The 18,360-nt window shown below is 32.0% G+C and overlaps 3 protein-coding genes across 3 annotated transcripts; all 3 read right to left on the bottom strand.

Annotated features, from left to right (window-relative positions):
• Positions 1–55: 55 nt before the first annotated feature.
• On the bottom strand, positions 56–1,884 carry LOC111027418. The gene is made up of 5 exons (XM_022305792.1): positions 1,564–1,884; positions 1,217–1,418; positions 885–970; positions 752–820; positions 56–687 (listed from the first exon to the last, which is right to left on the bottom strand). Exons 1-5 carry the CDS (start codon positions 1,759–1,761, stop codon positions 256–258), a joined length of 987 nt encoding a protein of 328 aa, XP_022161484.1. The 5' UTR covers positions 1,762–1,884; the 3' UTR covers positions 56–255.
• Positions 1,885–10,172: 8,288 nt separating this feature from the next.
• On the bottom strand, positions 10,173–11,210 carry LOC111027419 (piggyBac transposable element-derived protein 4-like). Its single transcript, XM_022305793.1, has 2 exons — positions 11,015–11,210; positions 10,173–10,753 (listed from the first exon to the last, which is right to left on the bottom strand). The coding sequence occupies exons 1-2, from the start codon at positions 11,208–11,210 to the stop codon at positions 10,173–10,175; spliced, it is 777 nt and encodes a 258-aa protein (XP_022161485.1).
• A 3,904-nt stretch (positions 11,211–15,114) lies between these two features.
• On the bottom strand, positions 15,115–15,492 carry LOC111027420. Its single transcript, XM_022305794.1, has one exon. The coding sequence runs from the start codon at positions 15,490–15,492 to the stop codon at positions 15,115–15,117; it is 378 nt and encodes a 125-aa protein (XP_022161486.1).
• Between the last annotated feature and the right edge of the window lie 2,868 nt (positions 15,493–18,360).

Here is an 18,360-nt window from a genome sequence, read left to right on the forward strand (position 1 = left end):
AAATTAAATTACATTGCAATACAGATAAAGTATTTAATTAAAATTATCCATTCAATATTATCGTTTTACATGAAGACTATGTTTTTTTTTAATTTAATAATAATAATTTATTTAGCAAAAACAATAACATTTTACTGTATAAATAAAAAATATACAAGTTTTATGTTTGCAACTCCCCTTTAAGCATAAACCTTGTTTTGGGAGGTGACCTCCCAGTCCACCCCTGACTGTGATAGTACATAATTATATATTATACTATATATCTACACATGCACCCAACATTGTATTAACAAAATTATCAATAATTACTTGTTTTAAATCCATTACTTCATACCTCAACTTATCACACATTAATTTGAAATGTGCTCGTTCCCATTCATGTTTTTCCTGAGCTCGCAATTCTTCGGCATTGTGTTTCTCCTGAGCCCTTTTCTCTTCATTCTCAAAATATTGTGTTTGATTTTTTATTAAATTCAGCTTTTCTAACGAATACTTTTTCACGCTGTCCCCTAAAGTGGTCTTAATATTTTTTTTTAAAGCAATAGGGGTTAACTCCGCACTTTTATTATTTTTCAAAACCTCTGGATTCCACTTGGCCCACATATGTTGTTGTTGCACTGTATCAGGTGTGACAACAGCCATAGGATTATCTACAAAATCAATTTCAGGTTGATCTATATGCTCTACCTGTTAAAAATTAAAAAAAAATTAAGGCCTTTTAAGAAAAATGGTAATTTATTAAATAACTCACAGTATCAGCTGAGACAACTACCACAGGATTGCCTACAAAATCAGTTTCAGGTTGATCTATATGCTCTACCTGTTAACAATTTAAAAAAATTAAGGCCTATTAAGAAAAATGGCAATTTTAATAAATAACTCACTGCATCATCATATGTATATATGAATTCATCATCCAAATTATGTACTCGGCCAATCTCTATGTCCTCTGTATTTACTAACGGTTTTCCTAAAATAAACAACAATAATTCAATACTAAAAGACTAAATACTAGATAATTCTAATGTATTTGGTAATGTGATTTGAAAATAAATGTATTATCATGGCCTGGTGGGCCGCTAGGTACTTATATTGACAAAAATAGGATCATGCCTATCCGCCCCTGTGTATTATAATAATAGTGGTTTCATAATTATTTAATACAAACATTTCAGTAACAAATAGAAGAAAATTATATTAAATTGGTAAAGGTTACCTGTTTTGTCTCCATCGAAAATGTTTTGTAGCCCTACTGCTGATGATCCCATGATTTCAATTAAGACTTTATGTGTTGCTGAGGGTGCTACAGTGGAATGTGCAGTTCCACCTCCTGTTTTGAAAACCTCTTTTTTCCTATCCGCTTCTGTCTTCTTGGCTTTCCTTTTTAAGTTCTCATACTTATCCTTTAAATTTTGCACCTGGAAATAGAAATCAATATTGTTTTACTCCAAACTACACTTAAATATTCATATTTAAAATTAATCATCTGTAAACAGTGCACATTTTTATATTTAAATTCCTACACCTTTAAACCAAAGTAAAACTTATTTAATTGCTACTTACTTCTCTTAAACTGCCTGTTGTGGCAGTAAATTGTTCTTGGATTTTCATCCATATAGCGATTTTCGACTGCCAAACATCGTGGTCTGATTTTTTACATTCCAACACGCTAGAATATTTTGCGGCCAACTCGACCAACGTATTCTCTTCCGTAGCAGAGAAATTAGTGCAACGAGGTCTCTTCATATTATTTTTCGACATGTTTTTCAAAATTAATAAACGAAACAGACACGAATGAAGAAAATATAACAATATAGGTCTATCACAGAGTATAATATAATAGTCTATGCAATATATCGAATTATCTGACTGATAAATGATAACAACAATAATAAATGATAACTCAAGAACGACGCATGCGTAATACAGTAAAATTTGGTCATGCCCGGTTGTTTTGGGAATCACTTGTATTATAACTGACGGTTAGTTATACTATCGTTAATCGGAGGTTGTAAGAACGGATTGTTGTAACCTCCGGTAACCGGTATTTAACCGAGGACATTACGGTTAGGTAACCGACACTTTACGGACACTTTAACCGGACATTGTAAGAACGGGCCTAAGTCTCTTCCTATTGGTTCAAGAACATTATTATCTCGGTTGGGCCTTGTTGATATAACTAATATTGGGGTGGTAAATATATTCATTGAATATCCTATGGATTATCACATGTGTTAAAAGATGTTACCCCTGTTCAGAATCTATTAATATTAGAACTTTTTTTCAATATTGAGTCTCCCAGTAGACTAAAAAGGTAAATTCTTTTGGCCCATATTAAGTTTTTTATAAGAGTTTAAATTAACAAATCCTTTTATTGTCGGTGCTTATTTTGGAAAAAAACATATAGGGTGGTAGAGTATTGCAACCTTTTGTACATTTTTCAAGTACATTTGTTCATGTTTATGGCTGAGGAAATGCATCTTATGATGTACACTCAATTATTCACTTCAAACATGATTGTAAAAAATATGGGGTTGTGGACAGTTTTTCTTCATTTCCTTTTGAAAATTGAACATTTGCAAAAATTTGCAACATGTAAAACAAATTGTACAATCAGGACCTGCTCCATTAGTACAATTATATAACCGTATTCAAGAAGAACATAACTGTAATGTATTACCATATGCACCATCTATACAATGTCCATTTTAAGATAATCAACATTTCAATGGTCCGTTGCTAAATAACTTATGTCCAATTTTACAATTCGGGTTTCCAAAACTAATTGCAGAAGTACTAAAAACATGACTGCATCATAATTTTTTCCATCTCTATTGGTATACTAAAAAATATTTACAAAATAAATGGAGGAATCTTTTTATTTTGCAACATGTTTGAATCAGTATTATCTTCTTATAATGAGCCATGTTTTTTTAAATCAGTTGGGGTTTTCAAGTATAGTCAATTGTCCAGTAAATTTTTGTTTTTTTCTATTCAAGATATTTAATTTAAGGCCTTTTTTTCCCCTATTAGAAATATAAATGATTTGTCACGGGCACATTTTTATGTTTGTGCATACTTCATACATTTTGTTAAGTAAGATTTTTTAATAATCTTATCTTAAATAAATAAAATTAGTGACCAACTTACTTATGCATATATTTTAGAATGAAAAACATTAAGGATTATATAGTTATGCAAATCCCAGACAAGTATAGCAGAAGTCCTATTCCAAAAACATGGTTTATTAACGAGTCTAAATTTACTTTTGGTGTTATAAACTTAGATGAGAAGGTTTTAATATTACATTACAATAAAATACAAGACACACGTTTTAAAGAAGAATTATATTAACTTAAAAAAGCGAACGCAACGACACACACAACAAGTAACGAGTCATCCCCGCCGGACGAACATTAGTAGTTGTGACGAGAAAATTCGATATTATCAATAAACTGTCGCTGCGAACCCGACGACCCTCGCTAAGCTGAGTTCCACCTTTACGCCGCTGAATATTTTTTAAATAGATTTTAATTTTAAGTACACGTGGTCGCCACGACCATCGTCGGTTAAGCGACAAACACTCCTGCTCGAGCGAGTTACATCTCCCCGGCGTGGATGATTTTCCGAGTATATCAAAATTTATATCAACTTCGGTCGCCAAGTAAGGTTACCCGACGACTACTCACGCTTGGCCGAGGTCCGTTTCCTTGGGCGATTTCAAAAATAAATGTAATTTCTATCACCCGCGGTCGCCACACACTTTTACCCGACGACTCACGCTTAGCCGTGGCTGGTGCTGAGTTTGCGACTAGACAACTTTACTTTGGCTATGGGTCATTCAAAATTTTGAAATAACCAAATGAAAAGTGAAAATACAATCTTGTTTTTTTTTTTTTTGAACCTAACCGTTCTGCGTTCAACGTTATTCAGTAATGCTGGGGGACTGTCCATGACGGCAGCTTAATTTTCCAACGTCAATTTATTATTCCAAAAAGCAAGACTGCGCGGCGGAAGAAAAAAGAAAACTCGTCGATCCTCACCGCATGTACACCTAAGGTGGCGCCACCTAGCGACGGCCAGCTACTCAGATTTTGGGCCATGCATACATTGTCATGTTTTTTTGTAGTATTTTCAATCATATGTTCGAGGTTCGAGCGTGTTTAGTATTATTTTCTAAATAATTAATAAAAAAATTGTGTTGTATGTACTTAATAATAGAATCTAATATATAAGACATGGAAAAATGTTTGTTCCTTAACTCCTCCGAAACGGCTAGACCGATTTTCATGAAATTGTGTGTGTATCAAACTCGGAAAGTGATGTTAACTACATACCTCTAGGTGTAAAAGTTGGCTCACACAATATATTTTTAATATTTAACTTGTACATTTTATAATAATAATAATTATGCTCACCAAGCATACAACAACACTATGGTTACCGAATAATAGTAAACATATAAATGTTAAACGATAAAATACAAGCAATTGCCATAAGAAAAACAGAGCATTACAATAATATTAAGAGTTTTGGTAAGTTTTGATGGAACATTATTATTTTTAAAAATGTTCAACTGTTAAATTGTCTCAAATTATATAAAATTGTTTCGGTTATCAAATCTATGACTAGGATCCTTAGAATCATCAAAATGTTTTTTTTTCGTTTTCTTTGTTTATTTTCAAATTCCTCAATTTTATGACAATCTACAAATTTGTCTTTTGCTGCATCTCATAGGTTTGAAATAATACTCGTAACGAGTTTATGTAAGCACCTAATGAATTATACAATTCTACTATACTCTGTCTCAAACTAGAACACAGCGGTTTCGCGCATCGTAACTGACGGCCGCGGAAGCTCGTAGGCGATTTTTCCCCACTATCCCACGAAATAGACAACCGATGTCGAACGAACCGACCGACAAAGTCCGACATAATTAAATAATTTTATCAGAAAAACAGAGCCAGTAGCATACACCGTGTTTAAAATAAATGTTGTCATTGGAAATATAATAAAGCAAGTGTCAGTAAATAATAAAAATATAAATGTATAGTTTAAAAATTAGTTACAAACTTAATTATGTTTATTTACTTACACTAAAGTACTATTAAAAAAACATTCGTAGTACAATGGTTTTTATGTATGCATTATAATATTATATCAGGAAAAATATGTATTTACATTATCAATCAGAATACAGTCATTAAAAATTATTCGTAATTAAGAAAAATAAATCTGAATAACATCGTTGTCACATAAAAATAAATAAAATATATAGTTACAATTAATCCGAATTAGAAAAATATAAATCGTCATCATCGCTGTGGCTGATCGTCATTACTACCGGTTGTGTCTCGGCCATTAACTCATCCACAATCATGTCAATGTTCCAAAATTTTTCCTCTTCATTTCTGGTGTAGTTTATAAAGTCTTTCCATATTACTTCAGTAAATTTGTTTGTGACTTCAATCAAGGGGGTTTGGACATCTTTGAGTTTGAACGTCTTGTTATTTGACTTTACGTGGTTTTTTATTACCGACCAAGCCATTTCTATAGGATTCAATTCGCAGTGGTATGGAGGTAATCGTGGCACTGTTTTGTTGTGTTGTAAAACCAGTTCATCTATTTCTCATTTGTTGTACAATGGTTTTAATAATTTCACAACATCCAATAATTCCGGTATGATCATAGTGTTATCGATTACCTCCCCTTTGCTTTCAAACCATCCGATAATTTCTACTTTCCTCCAGTTGGTTGTTGGACATTTCTCTACTTTACCGAATGGTAAAGAGCGTTGTCCATTATGATTACCGCGTTGTCCTTAAATTTCGGTAAAACACCTAGTAGTTTCACGAAAACTTTTCCCATGCAGCTCATCGTGGTAATCACTAGTGTTTTTTTTTTGATTCAAATGCCAATAGTCCACCAAGAACAAAGTCGTCTTCGGAACCTATATGAACAACTACCAAACGTTTTCCTTTACCACTCGGATTTACTGGTCCAGTTGAAAGCCCCTGGAAAAATGCATGTTGACTCGACTGGACAGTTTTATCCACCCACACTTTGACAGTAACGTCTCCAGCGTTGACCCACGTTTCGTACAGATAATATAATGGACGACCTTCCTCAAGATATCTTTTAATGTCTCGTAAATATCTCCTCCACCAAAGAATGAGGTCATTGGAGTCTAATAGCGCACTGTTTCGTCCTCTTTTGGTATAAACGAAATCCATGGACTTCAAAAGTCGATGTAATGTCGCTCGGGTAAAAGATGGCAGACTTTCATCATCGTTGTCGAGCGTGGGTAACTCACGATTTAACTATAAATTATGGATTTTTTGTCTACATGTTTGTCAAAATCATCCGTCTTCAAAGTTACATTTTTATGGATTCTCACTTTATTTGGTGAACTCACGGTTTTTGATTACACGTATTGGATATGGTTTTCTCTCCAATTCCCAATTCCTTGGATATTATTGTCCGCGTTTCCCGAATTGAGATCTTTGGGTTAGCTTACTTTTGTAATGATTAATAATCATTTCCTTTTGCTTTGAACAAACCTACTAAGAAGAACAAATTTGTTTAAGTATAATACATTCCTAGTTAGAAAATAAAAATGAGTAAAATCCTTGTAAAAAAAATGTTCGTACTGATAAATTATAAAATAATTTACATTGATGTAATGCTTTAATGATCTATTGTGAAAATACGAGTCATGTGTATTTCTTATAATAATGATATAACCTTTTATACTTTTTATATTCATTCTTCTTGTCTGCAGTAGTTATATTAATCTTTTATAAATACTGAATCGTAAATATTTTTGTAGATATTTATTTTAGTTTCGATATCATTTATAATATTAATTTTATCAGAATATTTTTTTTTATCATAAATCATAATATTTCGTTACAATTTTCTTACCCTTCCTTTCTTATTGCTCTTTGTTGGAGATAAAAAATCTGGTACTTCGTCGCTCATCGTAAATTAAATATGCATACGTATAAATGTAAACAACAAAATAAATCACAAACAACAATAATATAATGAAAATCACAAGTCAAAATATTGTAACAGCGAACGTACACGCATGAGTCGTATTCAAAAACAGACTACAGGCAAATATTTCGAACGTTCTGTATGACGATTATAAGATGATTACATATGATTTGACGGTCACGTAGGCCTCTTGGCGCACAAATATTTGGTGAGGCAAGCAGGTGCGTAGAGCCAAACAAAAACTAGTCAGCAGCCCTTGTATTCTAGTTTGACGGAGTATACAGTACTCAAATCTATTTGAACAGACTGAAATAGTTGACTAGTTTTATTAAATGTATGAAGTACACCTTTCCAATATTCAGTCATAACCCTTTGATGTTTCCAGTATATTAAGTTGTCGAAGTAGTCCCTTAGCTTCTGACCTTGTAAGTACCCTCTGGAGCTGATCATGTTTTAAAACTAATAATGCTTTTTCCGCCAACCCAATTGTTTTCAAACTATGGGCAAGCATCATTTCGAGCAGACCAACGAGTATCTCATTAACTCTTAAGAGTGGAATTCCTGTAATTTTTCAATTAACTCCAGCGATGAGTTGAAGATGAGAAATATACATATAGGTTTTGGATAAATTTAAAGAAATTGTTTGCTTCTTCACAACAACTTGCAGCGGCCATTCTAATGCGATTCAATAAGTGAGCCGAAGAGGAAACAAAATCAGCTAAGGGAAAAACATCTTTAATTCTTACTTGAACACCGGAATATATGGCAGACATATTTTTGGCGTTATTTTAAAATTGACCCCTGAGAAAATGAACATTAATGTCATATTTCTTCAATATGGGAAATATCGCCTCAGTAAGCGACTCTGCCTTATGTCCAGCATTCCAGCATCATAAATGAACCCAATAGAACGTTCCACTGGTTCTCTATTTGGTAATACATATCTTTTAAATTGTAGTAAAAGAAAGTAAGTCAGTGTAAGTCACATCTGGACTTGGATCAATACAAATTGAGAAGTATGTTGCTGTTTTGACTTCTTTAATTATTGTTTTTATGACTTTTTCTAACATTATACTTATGAATTGTTCATAAGTATAAAAAGATAAATATGATGTATTTCCTTTACCTGGATTCCCATATTTACTTATACGCTGAGACTAAGAAGGATCATATTCTGCAACTAATTCCATTGCCATAATAAAATTACCACTATTAGCAACGGGAGATCCATACTTTTCTTCTGCTCCTCTAAATGGTAATCCATAACTAAATAGTGACTTCACTACAGAACATACTCGAGTTAGCACATTGATCCAATGATTTTTTTCTATTTTGAATTTTGAACTGACGAGTAATTGTAATGTCTATTCAGCCTAAATCAGTAGCCCGTTGTTTCATTTTGTACCTATACAATTTATAAATACAAAGGGTTCCGCTTAATGTGACCACTTTGGTGCAGGTCATTTTGATTATATTAACAGGTTGATTCTATAAATATTAATAGGTTGATTTTGTAAAACATTTACAACATTTTTTCATAATTCAATCTTTGAATACAAATACATATTTAATGTAACATACATAGTAAATTACACAAGAACACGACGCACAACGATAATTGAAAAACATAATAACGTACGATATACTGTCATAGGTTAGGTTAGGTTGTGGCCAGGACGGGACAGTTGTTGGAAGATGCCTTCAATCCAGTTCTTGCGAACATCGAAGAGTGGATGACGAGTATAATGGCTTCTTCCAGGACTTATAAAGCTGTACATCATATATCATGTCTTGCCTGTAATTTTTAAAGAAACTGTAGTTCAACAATTTTACACGGTATGGCATAGGAACTTTTCATGCAGTTATTGAATGAACTACGAACTGACTATTCGGATACACATCGACGTTTTTTTACTGGCGTTCTATAGTGCTGTGTGGGACTATCACACTCCATTTGAGTGTGCCCTTTTTCCAGATACTTTTGGATGATCGTTACCTTTTTGGACATACTCAAATGTAGTAGTGTATTTGAGAGCACTGAATTTCGGTTCTGATAACAGCACCCGTCTGAAAATATAATTACCGTTTTTAACACGTTGACTGCCACGAGCCCGCCGGCGACCTAACATGGATACGTTGAAGTGGAGCCATTTAGGTTGCCGTGGAGCCATTTAGGCTGCCGGAATTATTCTTCAGGGGCCGCTTGGATCGCCGGCGGTTCAAACTTGTATTTAATATACTATATTTTTCGATGGCGTGGAAATAATAACTTAATAATAACACTATGGCGTACACGAGAAAAAAACGAATAATTAAAAAAAAAAAAACTAATTGATTCCTTTATTTTAATCGTATTTAAAAAATATTCTTAATTATACATGAATTATTACATTTAATCATATAATATGATCAGAAAAACATGATAGACAAATGAATGGCTTTGATGGACATGTACTGCAAAACGTAGTGACTTTTTTTGTTTTATTTAATGCTTCCCTAAAACATAAATATATATATTTTTATTAGTTTTTAGTTATTTTATAAAGATGATAAAATTAAAAGATGCAACAAATAATCTCATTACCTAAATCCTTTTTCTTGTGATATTTTCTTATAACACTCTGAGCAACGTTTTCTTAGTTTTCTATTTCTTGGACACTTCTCTTCTGTTTCCTATATTTTATGTTTAGGTGCTGCTGATCTTCTTTGATTTCCTGTTGATCTTGGTGTGTTAGGCACTGTTATTTATTGATCTAATTTTCGGCTGGTAGGTCTTAGGTTGAGTATTAATGACTTTTAATAATTTATTAAAGACTATTAATTGTTTGACATTCATTTTTGAATCATAATAATTCATGTTATATATGATTTGAGCATTAATAACACTAGTGTTAAGTAATATCTCAGTCATAACTTTATGATACCAGCGGATGCTTTTTCTAACTGGAGTAGAATAAGATGCAAGTTGGTCTGATAAATCAATACCAGCTTTTCCTGCATTGTAAAATAAAATAATATCAGGCTTCAAAATGCTTTCTTTTTTTCTGGATTGTTTTCCCGTGTCTATAATATCTAATTTATGACGTGTAGATAATAAAAATATATATCTTTTATCTTTAAATTTTGACACTACAATACCGTTATCGTCTTCTTTCCCAAAAATGTCTCCTTTTTTAATTTTTTTTTGTGATGACTTCTTTAGGTAAATAACGGCGATTTTTCCTAAGTGTCCCTACTAAATGTGTTTTTTTCTTTAAAAGTTGTTTAGCGAGTGGAACAGATGTATAAAAGTTATCTGTGATAACTGTTCTACCTTTTTCTAAATATTTTTCGCATAAAGACAGTACGATTTTTTCACCTAACGATTGACCAGAAATAGACTGTTTTCCATCGTAAATAATTATTTTGTATGTAAAACCGTTAACATCACATATTTTGAATAGTTTAACTCCGTACTTGTGTCGTTTGCTTGGAATGTATTGTCGGAATTTTAATCTTCCTCTGAAAGGAATCATAGACTCATCTACTGCAATGATTTCTCCCGGTGTAAGTAAATGTTCGAAATTGAAATTAATTTCATCAAGAATATTCCTTATTTTGTACAAACGATCGGACTTATCACTTGTTTCGTTATCGGCAAAATGCCAAAAACCTAATATTAGTTCAAATTTGTTTCTGCTCATAATTTTTGGAGCTACACTATTTTCACATCTTTCCGCTTTACTCCAGTAATCAGCAATGTTGGGATATTTTACTACACAAATCCAAAGTAATAATCCAATTTATTTCGTCATATCCTCTAATATTATGTGTTCCCATGAATGAAATCTACTACTACGTGACAGCCTAATACTTTTTAGATATTGTTCAGCATTTCTATTGGTTTCCTAGACCATACAGTTTAGTATATCGTCAGTAAGAAATAATTTAAAATAGTCATATGGCTCTTTATTAGTTAACATTTCTATAGGTAACGGGCAATCGCTTTCAAAAATAAAATATTTTTGGTAATTACCTGTAACAGGATACCAGTTTGATGATATATTATCATTATCAACATTAAGATATACTGGAAGGGATTCATCGCCACTGGATTCATCACCACATTCCGATAGTTGAAAAAGAAGATCGCCATCGCTGTCATCAACACTTTCATCCGAAAATGAAAAATCTGAATCACTAAGTGCATCTTCGATCTGCTTTTGATCCATTATAATACAATAATAGAGCACTCGAAACGCAATATTGAGAACGGACAACGACAAGCACGCGCCGTGATTGATAAACGATTAATGACAAATATAAACGAGAAATTATCTATACATTTATTATGGTAGCCGGCGACCAATCCGGTGTCATAGTAATACGACATAATTGTCACGCCAGATGACCGCCGGCGACCTAACTATTTTTATTTTAAATTCGTAATATTGGGGTTTTTTCAATAACAACTGAGAAATCAAAGTTATAATTAGACTTTCCTATCTTTATATACACACATGAACATTACAGTAATAACATGTAATTTATACCATGGCTCCGCTATTACATATCCGTGTTAGGACGCCGGCGGGCTTGTGGCAGTCAAGTTGTTCAACAACTCATTGATATAATCACATAGGCACGATGCAAATGTGGTAGCGCTAAGTGGGGTCTGTGTTTCATCAAACCAATACGCCATTCCATCGTGTGTTGTTAAGTCATAAACTGTGTTATTGTGGGCTGTTAATTTCAATTTATAGTATGCTGCACTAGCTTTAATATAGGGCACAGTTTGAACGGCCATTAAATCGCAACATATAGTGTGACATTGTTCATTTTGAGCAGCAACTTTGTCGTTATGTTTTTCATTGCGTGTAGCTTCTTTCTTAGCCAAATGCTTTGAATAGACCTCTTCAGAAACCTGCTTATTCTCGCAACTGAAACAAATGTCACACTTGTCCTTTTTAGGGATGAATATTTCAATATTCTTCTCTCTCTTTATTTTATCAAATGAAAATCTTGACACGGGTGCTTCAACATTTTCAAAGCATTTAGTTTTGTACATTTCATACAATTTACTCCAAGATTTAGATCTGTTTGCAAGAAAAGCTTCTTTGAATTTTGTCTGCAATAATGGGATGGTGGTGTTGGTAAATTATCGAAAAAGCTGGTCAACGTTAGAAGCTGTTGGTCCGATCTTTTTTTCTTCATTGGAGGTTTAGTTGTTGACGTGAGATCTTCATCAACAAATAAATCGGCCTCATCACTATCTTCTTCATTTTCTTGCGGAAAACGGGTTGAGGTTTTTTTCCCTGGCATATTATTTTCATGGAAGTTTGCGAGCCAATAGTGAACTTCAGATTTTTTCAAACCCAATGTCTGAAGGTACATTAGTTGGCAAACTGGTACTCTTTTGTCATGAACTTTCAGATAATAGAAATAATTTCTTTCTGGATTATTGTGTCCTGTAGTTTTTTGTTTTGTATCTTTAATTTCAACTGTCGAACAAACGTACATTATCTTGGAATCCCAAGACATATTCTTCCAAAAGTCGTTGAATAGAAATTTGCGATCTTATTTGCTTACAGAATCACAAAGCCTAGTAATTTATTTTTTACAGACTGGTGATTGACAAGGAGGCCTCATAATCCGAGCGGCTCGTTGAACATCTTGAAGTATTTTATTTGTACTCTTTGCATCCGCCCTCCTATGACCTATGTAGGATTCCCCTCGCATTCTATTCATTTGTGCTTTACTACAAGTCCATGTTTCTGGTTTTGCAACTCTCTTCCTTTCTTTGAGGACATTATTTGATTCTACATTAATTGTATTATTCTCAATGTGCGTTTCATTAGCTAGTGGTAGTTTGGCAGTCTTGATTTATTGATAAATTAATATTACTTAGATCATAAAATTCTTTAAGAATTCCATCTTCCAAATAAATAATGTCCAGGTTTTCCAAATTTAGGTCATCAGAAGTAACCAATTTGTTAGATGTTCAAGGTTCAACAGAATTATTGGATACTATTTTATTATCATTATCTATGATATTCATTTTATTTTTGTTGTCATTTTTTGATTTCACGTGTAAATTGTTTTTTACTACCGAGTTCCTGCCTCCTACTTCATTCAAACAACCAAAATATATTTCCTCTACAGTGAACTGATTATCTGTACCATATGAGTCACTATTACTCACCATGTTTATAATAAAATATTACAATTGAGGGAAACATAAAACTAATAATATAATATAATATTTATTTACTTTCGTTATAGTAACTACCAATTTTTCTACACTGCTGTATAAACAATAAAAATATTTAAAATTGAAATATTTTAAAAATATTATATTATTATATTTATCAATACTAATTCGAAACGAGTTTAAAAATAATACTAATGTATGTATATTATTGTCATAGGCGTGCGCAGACTTAAACTTCTGGTCGAGCCTAGGCAATTATAGTACCATAATATTTAGACAACGCCTCTATTTTTTTAACACATCAACATATATGTTGATGTATTAACCTATTAATGTCTATAGTACTTTAGTTATTGTATAATATTGTATAATGTTTGTATAATGTTTTTGTTAGATTAATAAAATGTATGTAGTGGTAGCCGGTAGGTACAAGCAAATATTTTTGATTTTATTATATTTTCACGACAAACAAAATTTCCATGATCTCAACAAACATATTATTATAATATAAGCATTATAATAAAATATATACGCACATTTTACCATGCCCCTACAGCTCGCCTCGTGCGTACGCCTATGATTATCGTGTAGTCATGTTTAGAATGTACAGTCTAATCTATATAACAACAGTGGCTATCTCAATTAACTTAACTGAATAACACTGGCTACCTAAATAACGTTTTTGGCAAGTTATTTTTACGTATGTTAAACTAAAATATCATACTTATTTATTGTAATTTTAATATTATTTTTCTCACATTTTAATTCTAATATCATATAAATTAAATTATTCCAATAATTGTCACTTACAGTCGGCTTGTTGTTAGGTGTAGGGCCGGGGGGTGAGCAATGGTTAGGTGGGGTGGTGTAAATATGCGTTACGCACGTAGGCGATATGTGGCGGCGGCGACGGCGGTTAGGGAGCAGGGAGTAGGGAGCAGGGAGCAGGTGTATGGCCAGGGGGTGAGCAATGGTTAGGTGGGGTGGGGTAAATATACGTCACACACGTGATGAGTCGGGCGGCCGAGGATCAAGGATCAGCAGAGGATCAGCAAGGACCAGGAGGGCCAGCGGGGCCGGCGGGCCAGTGGTCAGAACTGTCCAAATCATACTACTTCCTTCAAAGGACAAAAGTGACATTTTGTACGAGTAGTGTCAGAAGTGACAGCATCATTGTTCTTTTCAAAGTTTGATTTAAATTCAACAAGTTTCAAAATATTCTGTTGAAGGGCAAACGATAATCCTGGAATGTTAGACGCCTTATCATATGATTTTTGGTGAGTTTTTTTCCTAATGTTTTGAGAAACCGTCTACGGGAAATTAATTGATTTGTATTTTCACAAAAAATAATTTATCAATTTATTCCTGCAATATTCATAAGGGTGTAAAAAATTGTCAAGGACCACCTGCAGCTTACAGAATACTCTCTCCTTTTAGTTCATTTAAGACATCAACCCCTTTTGTTCAGTTGTAATGTTTTTTATAAAATCATTTTTATAATATAAAACACTATTTATCGGTTATTTATTTATATTGATGTATTAAAATTTATTATTGGAAAAAAAAATGCTTAAATTACTTCTTATAATCTCTGCTGCTCTGGATGTTTTGTTATTTCTCACACTTACTGCTAAATCACTGGATAAATTATTCATTTAGTTTGATATATCTGAGTCCATATATTTTGCTGTTACTCCTTTTTTTTCCAAATCTATAATCACATTGTGCAGCATACATATTGCTTTTACAACGTGATCAGCATTGTCTACCTTTGTCTCTATAGACTTCTGCAAAATTCTAAATTTTGCTGCTGCTGCTATACCGAAAGGTTCCATTGTCATTCGTGCTCTGGATAGTCTATAATTAAAGTAACTTTTATTTTCATCATTTAGTAACCTTCTTGGGTATGGTCGCGTCATGTATGTTCACAGAGGAAATGCTTCATCAGCAATGAAAGTATATGGACCAATTAAGTTCGAATTTGGTAATTTTTTAGGATAAGGTGGCTTCAAAGTTCTATTTTCAAGACGTTTTAAAATATTTGAATTTGATAATATACCTCCATCGCTATCTTTTCCATAAGATCCGACGTCAATCATAATAAATTTATAATTTGCGTCTACAACAGCCATCAAAACAATAGAGAAAAACTGTTTGTAATTGAAGAACATACTACCGGATTTTTTTATACATTTTATCCGAATACGTTTGCCGTCTATACTCCCAACACAATTCGGAAAATTCCAATTTTCATAAAATTCTTGTGCAATTTTTTCGAAATCAGTTATCGCAGGTGTGGGCATATGTTTTTCTTTCAATATTTTCCAAATTGCTTTACAAATTTCAATAACAATTGAAGACACTGCTGTTTTGGAAATTCTGAAAGTTAAGGCAATTTGCCTAAAAGCTAACCCAGTTGCAAGGTATCTGCGTGGAAAAAAAATTTGAAACAAATATTGTATTTAAAATTTTAAAAATAAGTTAATATAATTTTAATGTTTAACTAGTGGTGTGTCAAAGTATTTATATTTAATTTTTATATTTCTATATATTTCTATTATATATATATATATTAGATATTATATTCCAGACTATCTTAAGCGACTAAATTTTCAAAATATTTTGATAATTTTTTAATCATTTATTGAGTAACTTATGTAAAACTTTTAATTACATTTTCAAACCTTGGGTATAAACACTTAAAGTTTTTGGACTTTCAACTAGAAAATAACTTCAATTTTATCGATTTTATCATATTTCGTAAAAATTTGAACTTTCTACCCTTATAAAAGAATTCTGACGTATGATTATTTAATGGCGATAAGTACCTACAACTTATGAGAATTTTTGTTTTAAATTTTCAAAATTTTTTGGCCAGCCAAATTTTATTATGGACAATAAAAAAAAACCAAGAAAAATCGAATAATTCAATTCTATATGTAACCTTAAGTAGCCAAAAAACCTCAAAATCTTTCAAAAGTTATATCATGTATAGGTGATGATAATATATATATATGATAAGATTAAATATTGTAGAAAATTGGTATATTTGGTATATATTAATTTTAATTTTAATAATTATTGGTTTACACATTTTACACAATATTTAAATTTAATTTCCACAGAAGACGATGTTAAAAAAAAGTGGAGAAATCTTCGTGATCAATTTTTAAAAGCATTTTAAAAAATCCCTTCCAGTCATTCTGGAAGTAGTCAAGAATATGCTGCGCTATATAAAGGCAGATGGACCTATTTTCGTGCGATGTTATTTTTGAAGGACACAGCCACACCAAGGATAAGGGACGGAAATTTATCCGATGTAGACATAGATGAGATTGAAGAAGAAGACGAACTCGAGGACATTGACCAGTCATTAGAAGTAAATATTTCTACAAATGATTATAAAATTTCATCACTTCCATCAACTTCACTTACGACAACTAAGAAAGAAAAAACAAGAAACGGGCAATACTTTTGAACAACAACTGATTGATCTTGAAACTAGAAAACTAGCTGCATTAACTGAATCACCCGCTCCAGATGACGAAGATATGCACTTTTTTAAATCCATTCTTCTGTATTTTAAAAAATGAGCCCCATCCAAAAATTACGAGTGAGAAACGAGATCCAAAATATTTTGATAGGGTAAAACATGTAGTTATTGGCACCTTAAGTAAAATAGTAAAATGCGGATTTCATATTATTTTATCTTATGTTTAGCATGATTTAAATTATCAAATTATCTTTAATTTGTTATAAAATGTTCTTATCTATCCATTTTTGTTATCAGAAATAGCTTAAGAATAATATTTTCTTTTATATTAATTTAATTCTTAAAGGACCATGAAACAAAAAAAATGATTTTTTTTTTATACCTTTATATAACATTAGAAATGAAAACTAAATTGTTTGTCTTTTCAAAAAAATTATCCGATCACTCCTTCTGTGTTAAATAGCGATCGTACGTATACGCGTGACGTCACTGGTGCGCACGGATTTGTGCCGCCGTATTATTTTACGCAGTAGATATTTATATGATGCATTAAAATATACAAAATATTAGACTGAATTAATTTCTGTAACGATATAATATCATTATCATTTATTATTATTGACATTAAAAGTTATTTATATCATATTAGATAATTCCATTTTAATAACATGAATAACAAACTAGGATCTATAGGATATTATTAATTGTCATTTGTCATTCTTCAGCCGTCATTCGCAGTTGCTTTTAGTTGCTATTAAATTATAATTAGAGGCTAGAGGTAAGTTATTTAAATTAATTTTTAGTAAACATAACTTAACTATAATAAATAAAATAGTTTTGAATGCTCATTTATGATTTAAAACAGGGCCATAAATTGCAATGGTGTTCACAGCCAAAAACAGGTAAGAGACCAGAAGGAAACATTTTGATTACTGCGGCTTTAGTACTATCTGGTATTCTATTTTCTCAATTTAAAGTATTTTGCTCCGCATTGAAACTTTCAATTTTTACTCGTCCAGTTTATGACAAAATTATAAATAAATACTTATTTCCTGTAATATGCCGCCAATGGGAAGAACACAGAAAAAAAAACATCGACGCTATAAAGTTATCATCAATTTGGCTAGCTGGGGATGGCCAATATGACTCACCGGGTTTTTGTGCTAAGTACTGTACTTATTCAGTTATGGATATCAACACGGGAAAAATCATAGATTTTAAATTAGTTCAAAAGGGCCAATTTAAAGGGGATTTAGAAAGGCAAGCCTGTGAACAATTACTAATGGATTTAACTAATAGTAGTAATTGTAAAATCGAGTTGTTTTTAACAGATAGACATAAAGGTATACGTGCATTTATCCGTACACAGCATCCAAATATTAAACATGAATTCGATATTTGGCATTTAAGTAAGAGTTTAATGAAAAGATTAAAACCACTCGAAAAGAAATATCCTGATGCTTTTTTATGGAAATCGTCAATTAACAATCATCTTTGGTGGTCAGCACAGACATGTGAAGGAGATGAAGAAAAACTCATTGATAAATTTACATCTATATTAAAACACATATCAAATGAGCATGAGTGGGAAGATAATGGTGTAAAAAAGAGATGCGAGCATGAAAAATTAAATGAAAATGAAATACGAAATAAACTGTGGATAGACCCAGAAAGCGAA

Source organism: Myzus persicae, unplaced genomic scaffold (genome assembly GCF_001856785.1).
Source record: "Myzus persicae strain clone G006 unplaced genomic scaffold, MPER_G0061.0, whole genome shotgun sequence".
Taxonomy (NCBI): Eukaryota; Metazoa; Arthropoda; class Insecta; order Hemiptera; family Aphididae; genus Myzus; species Myzus persicae.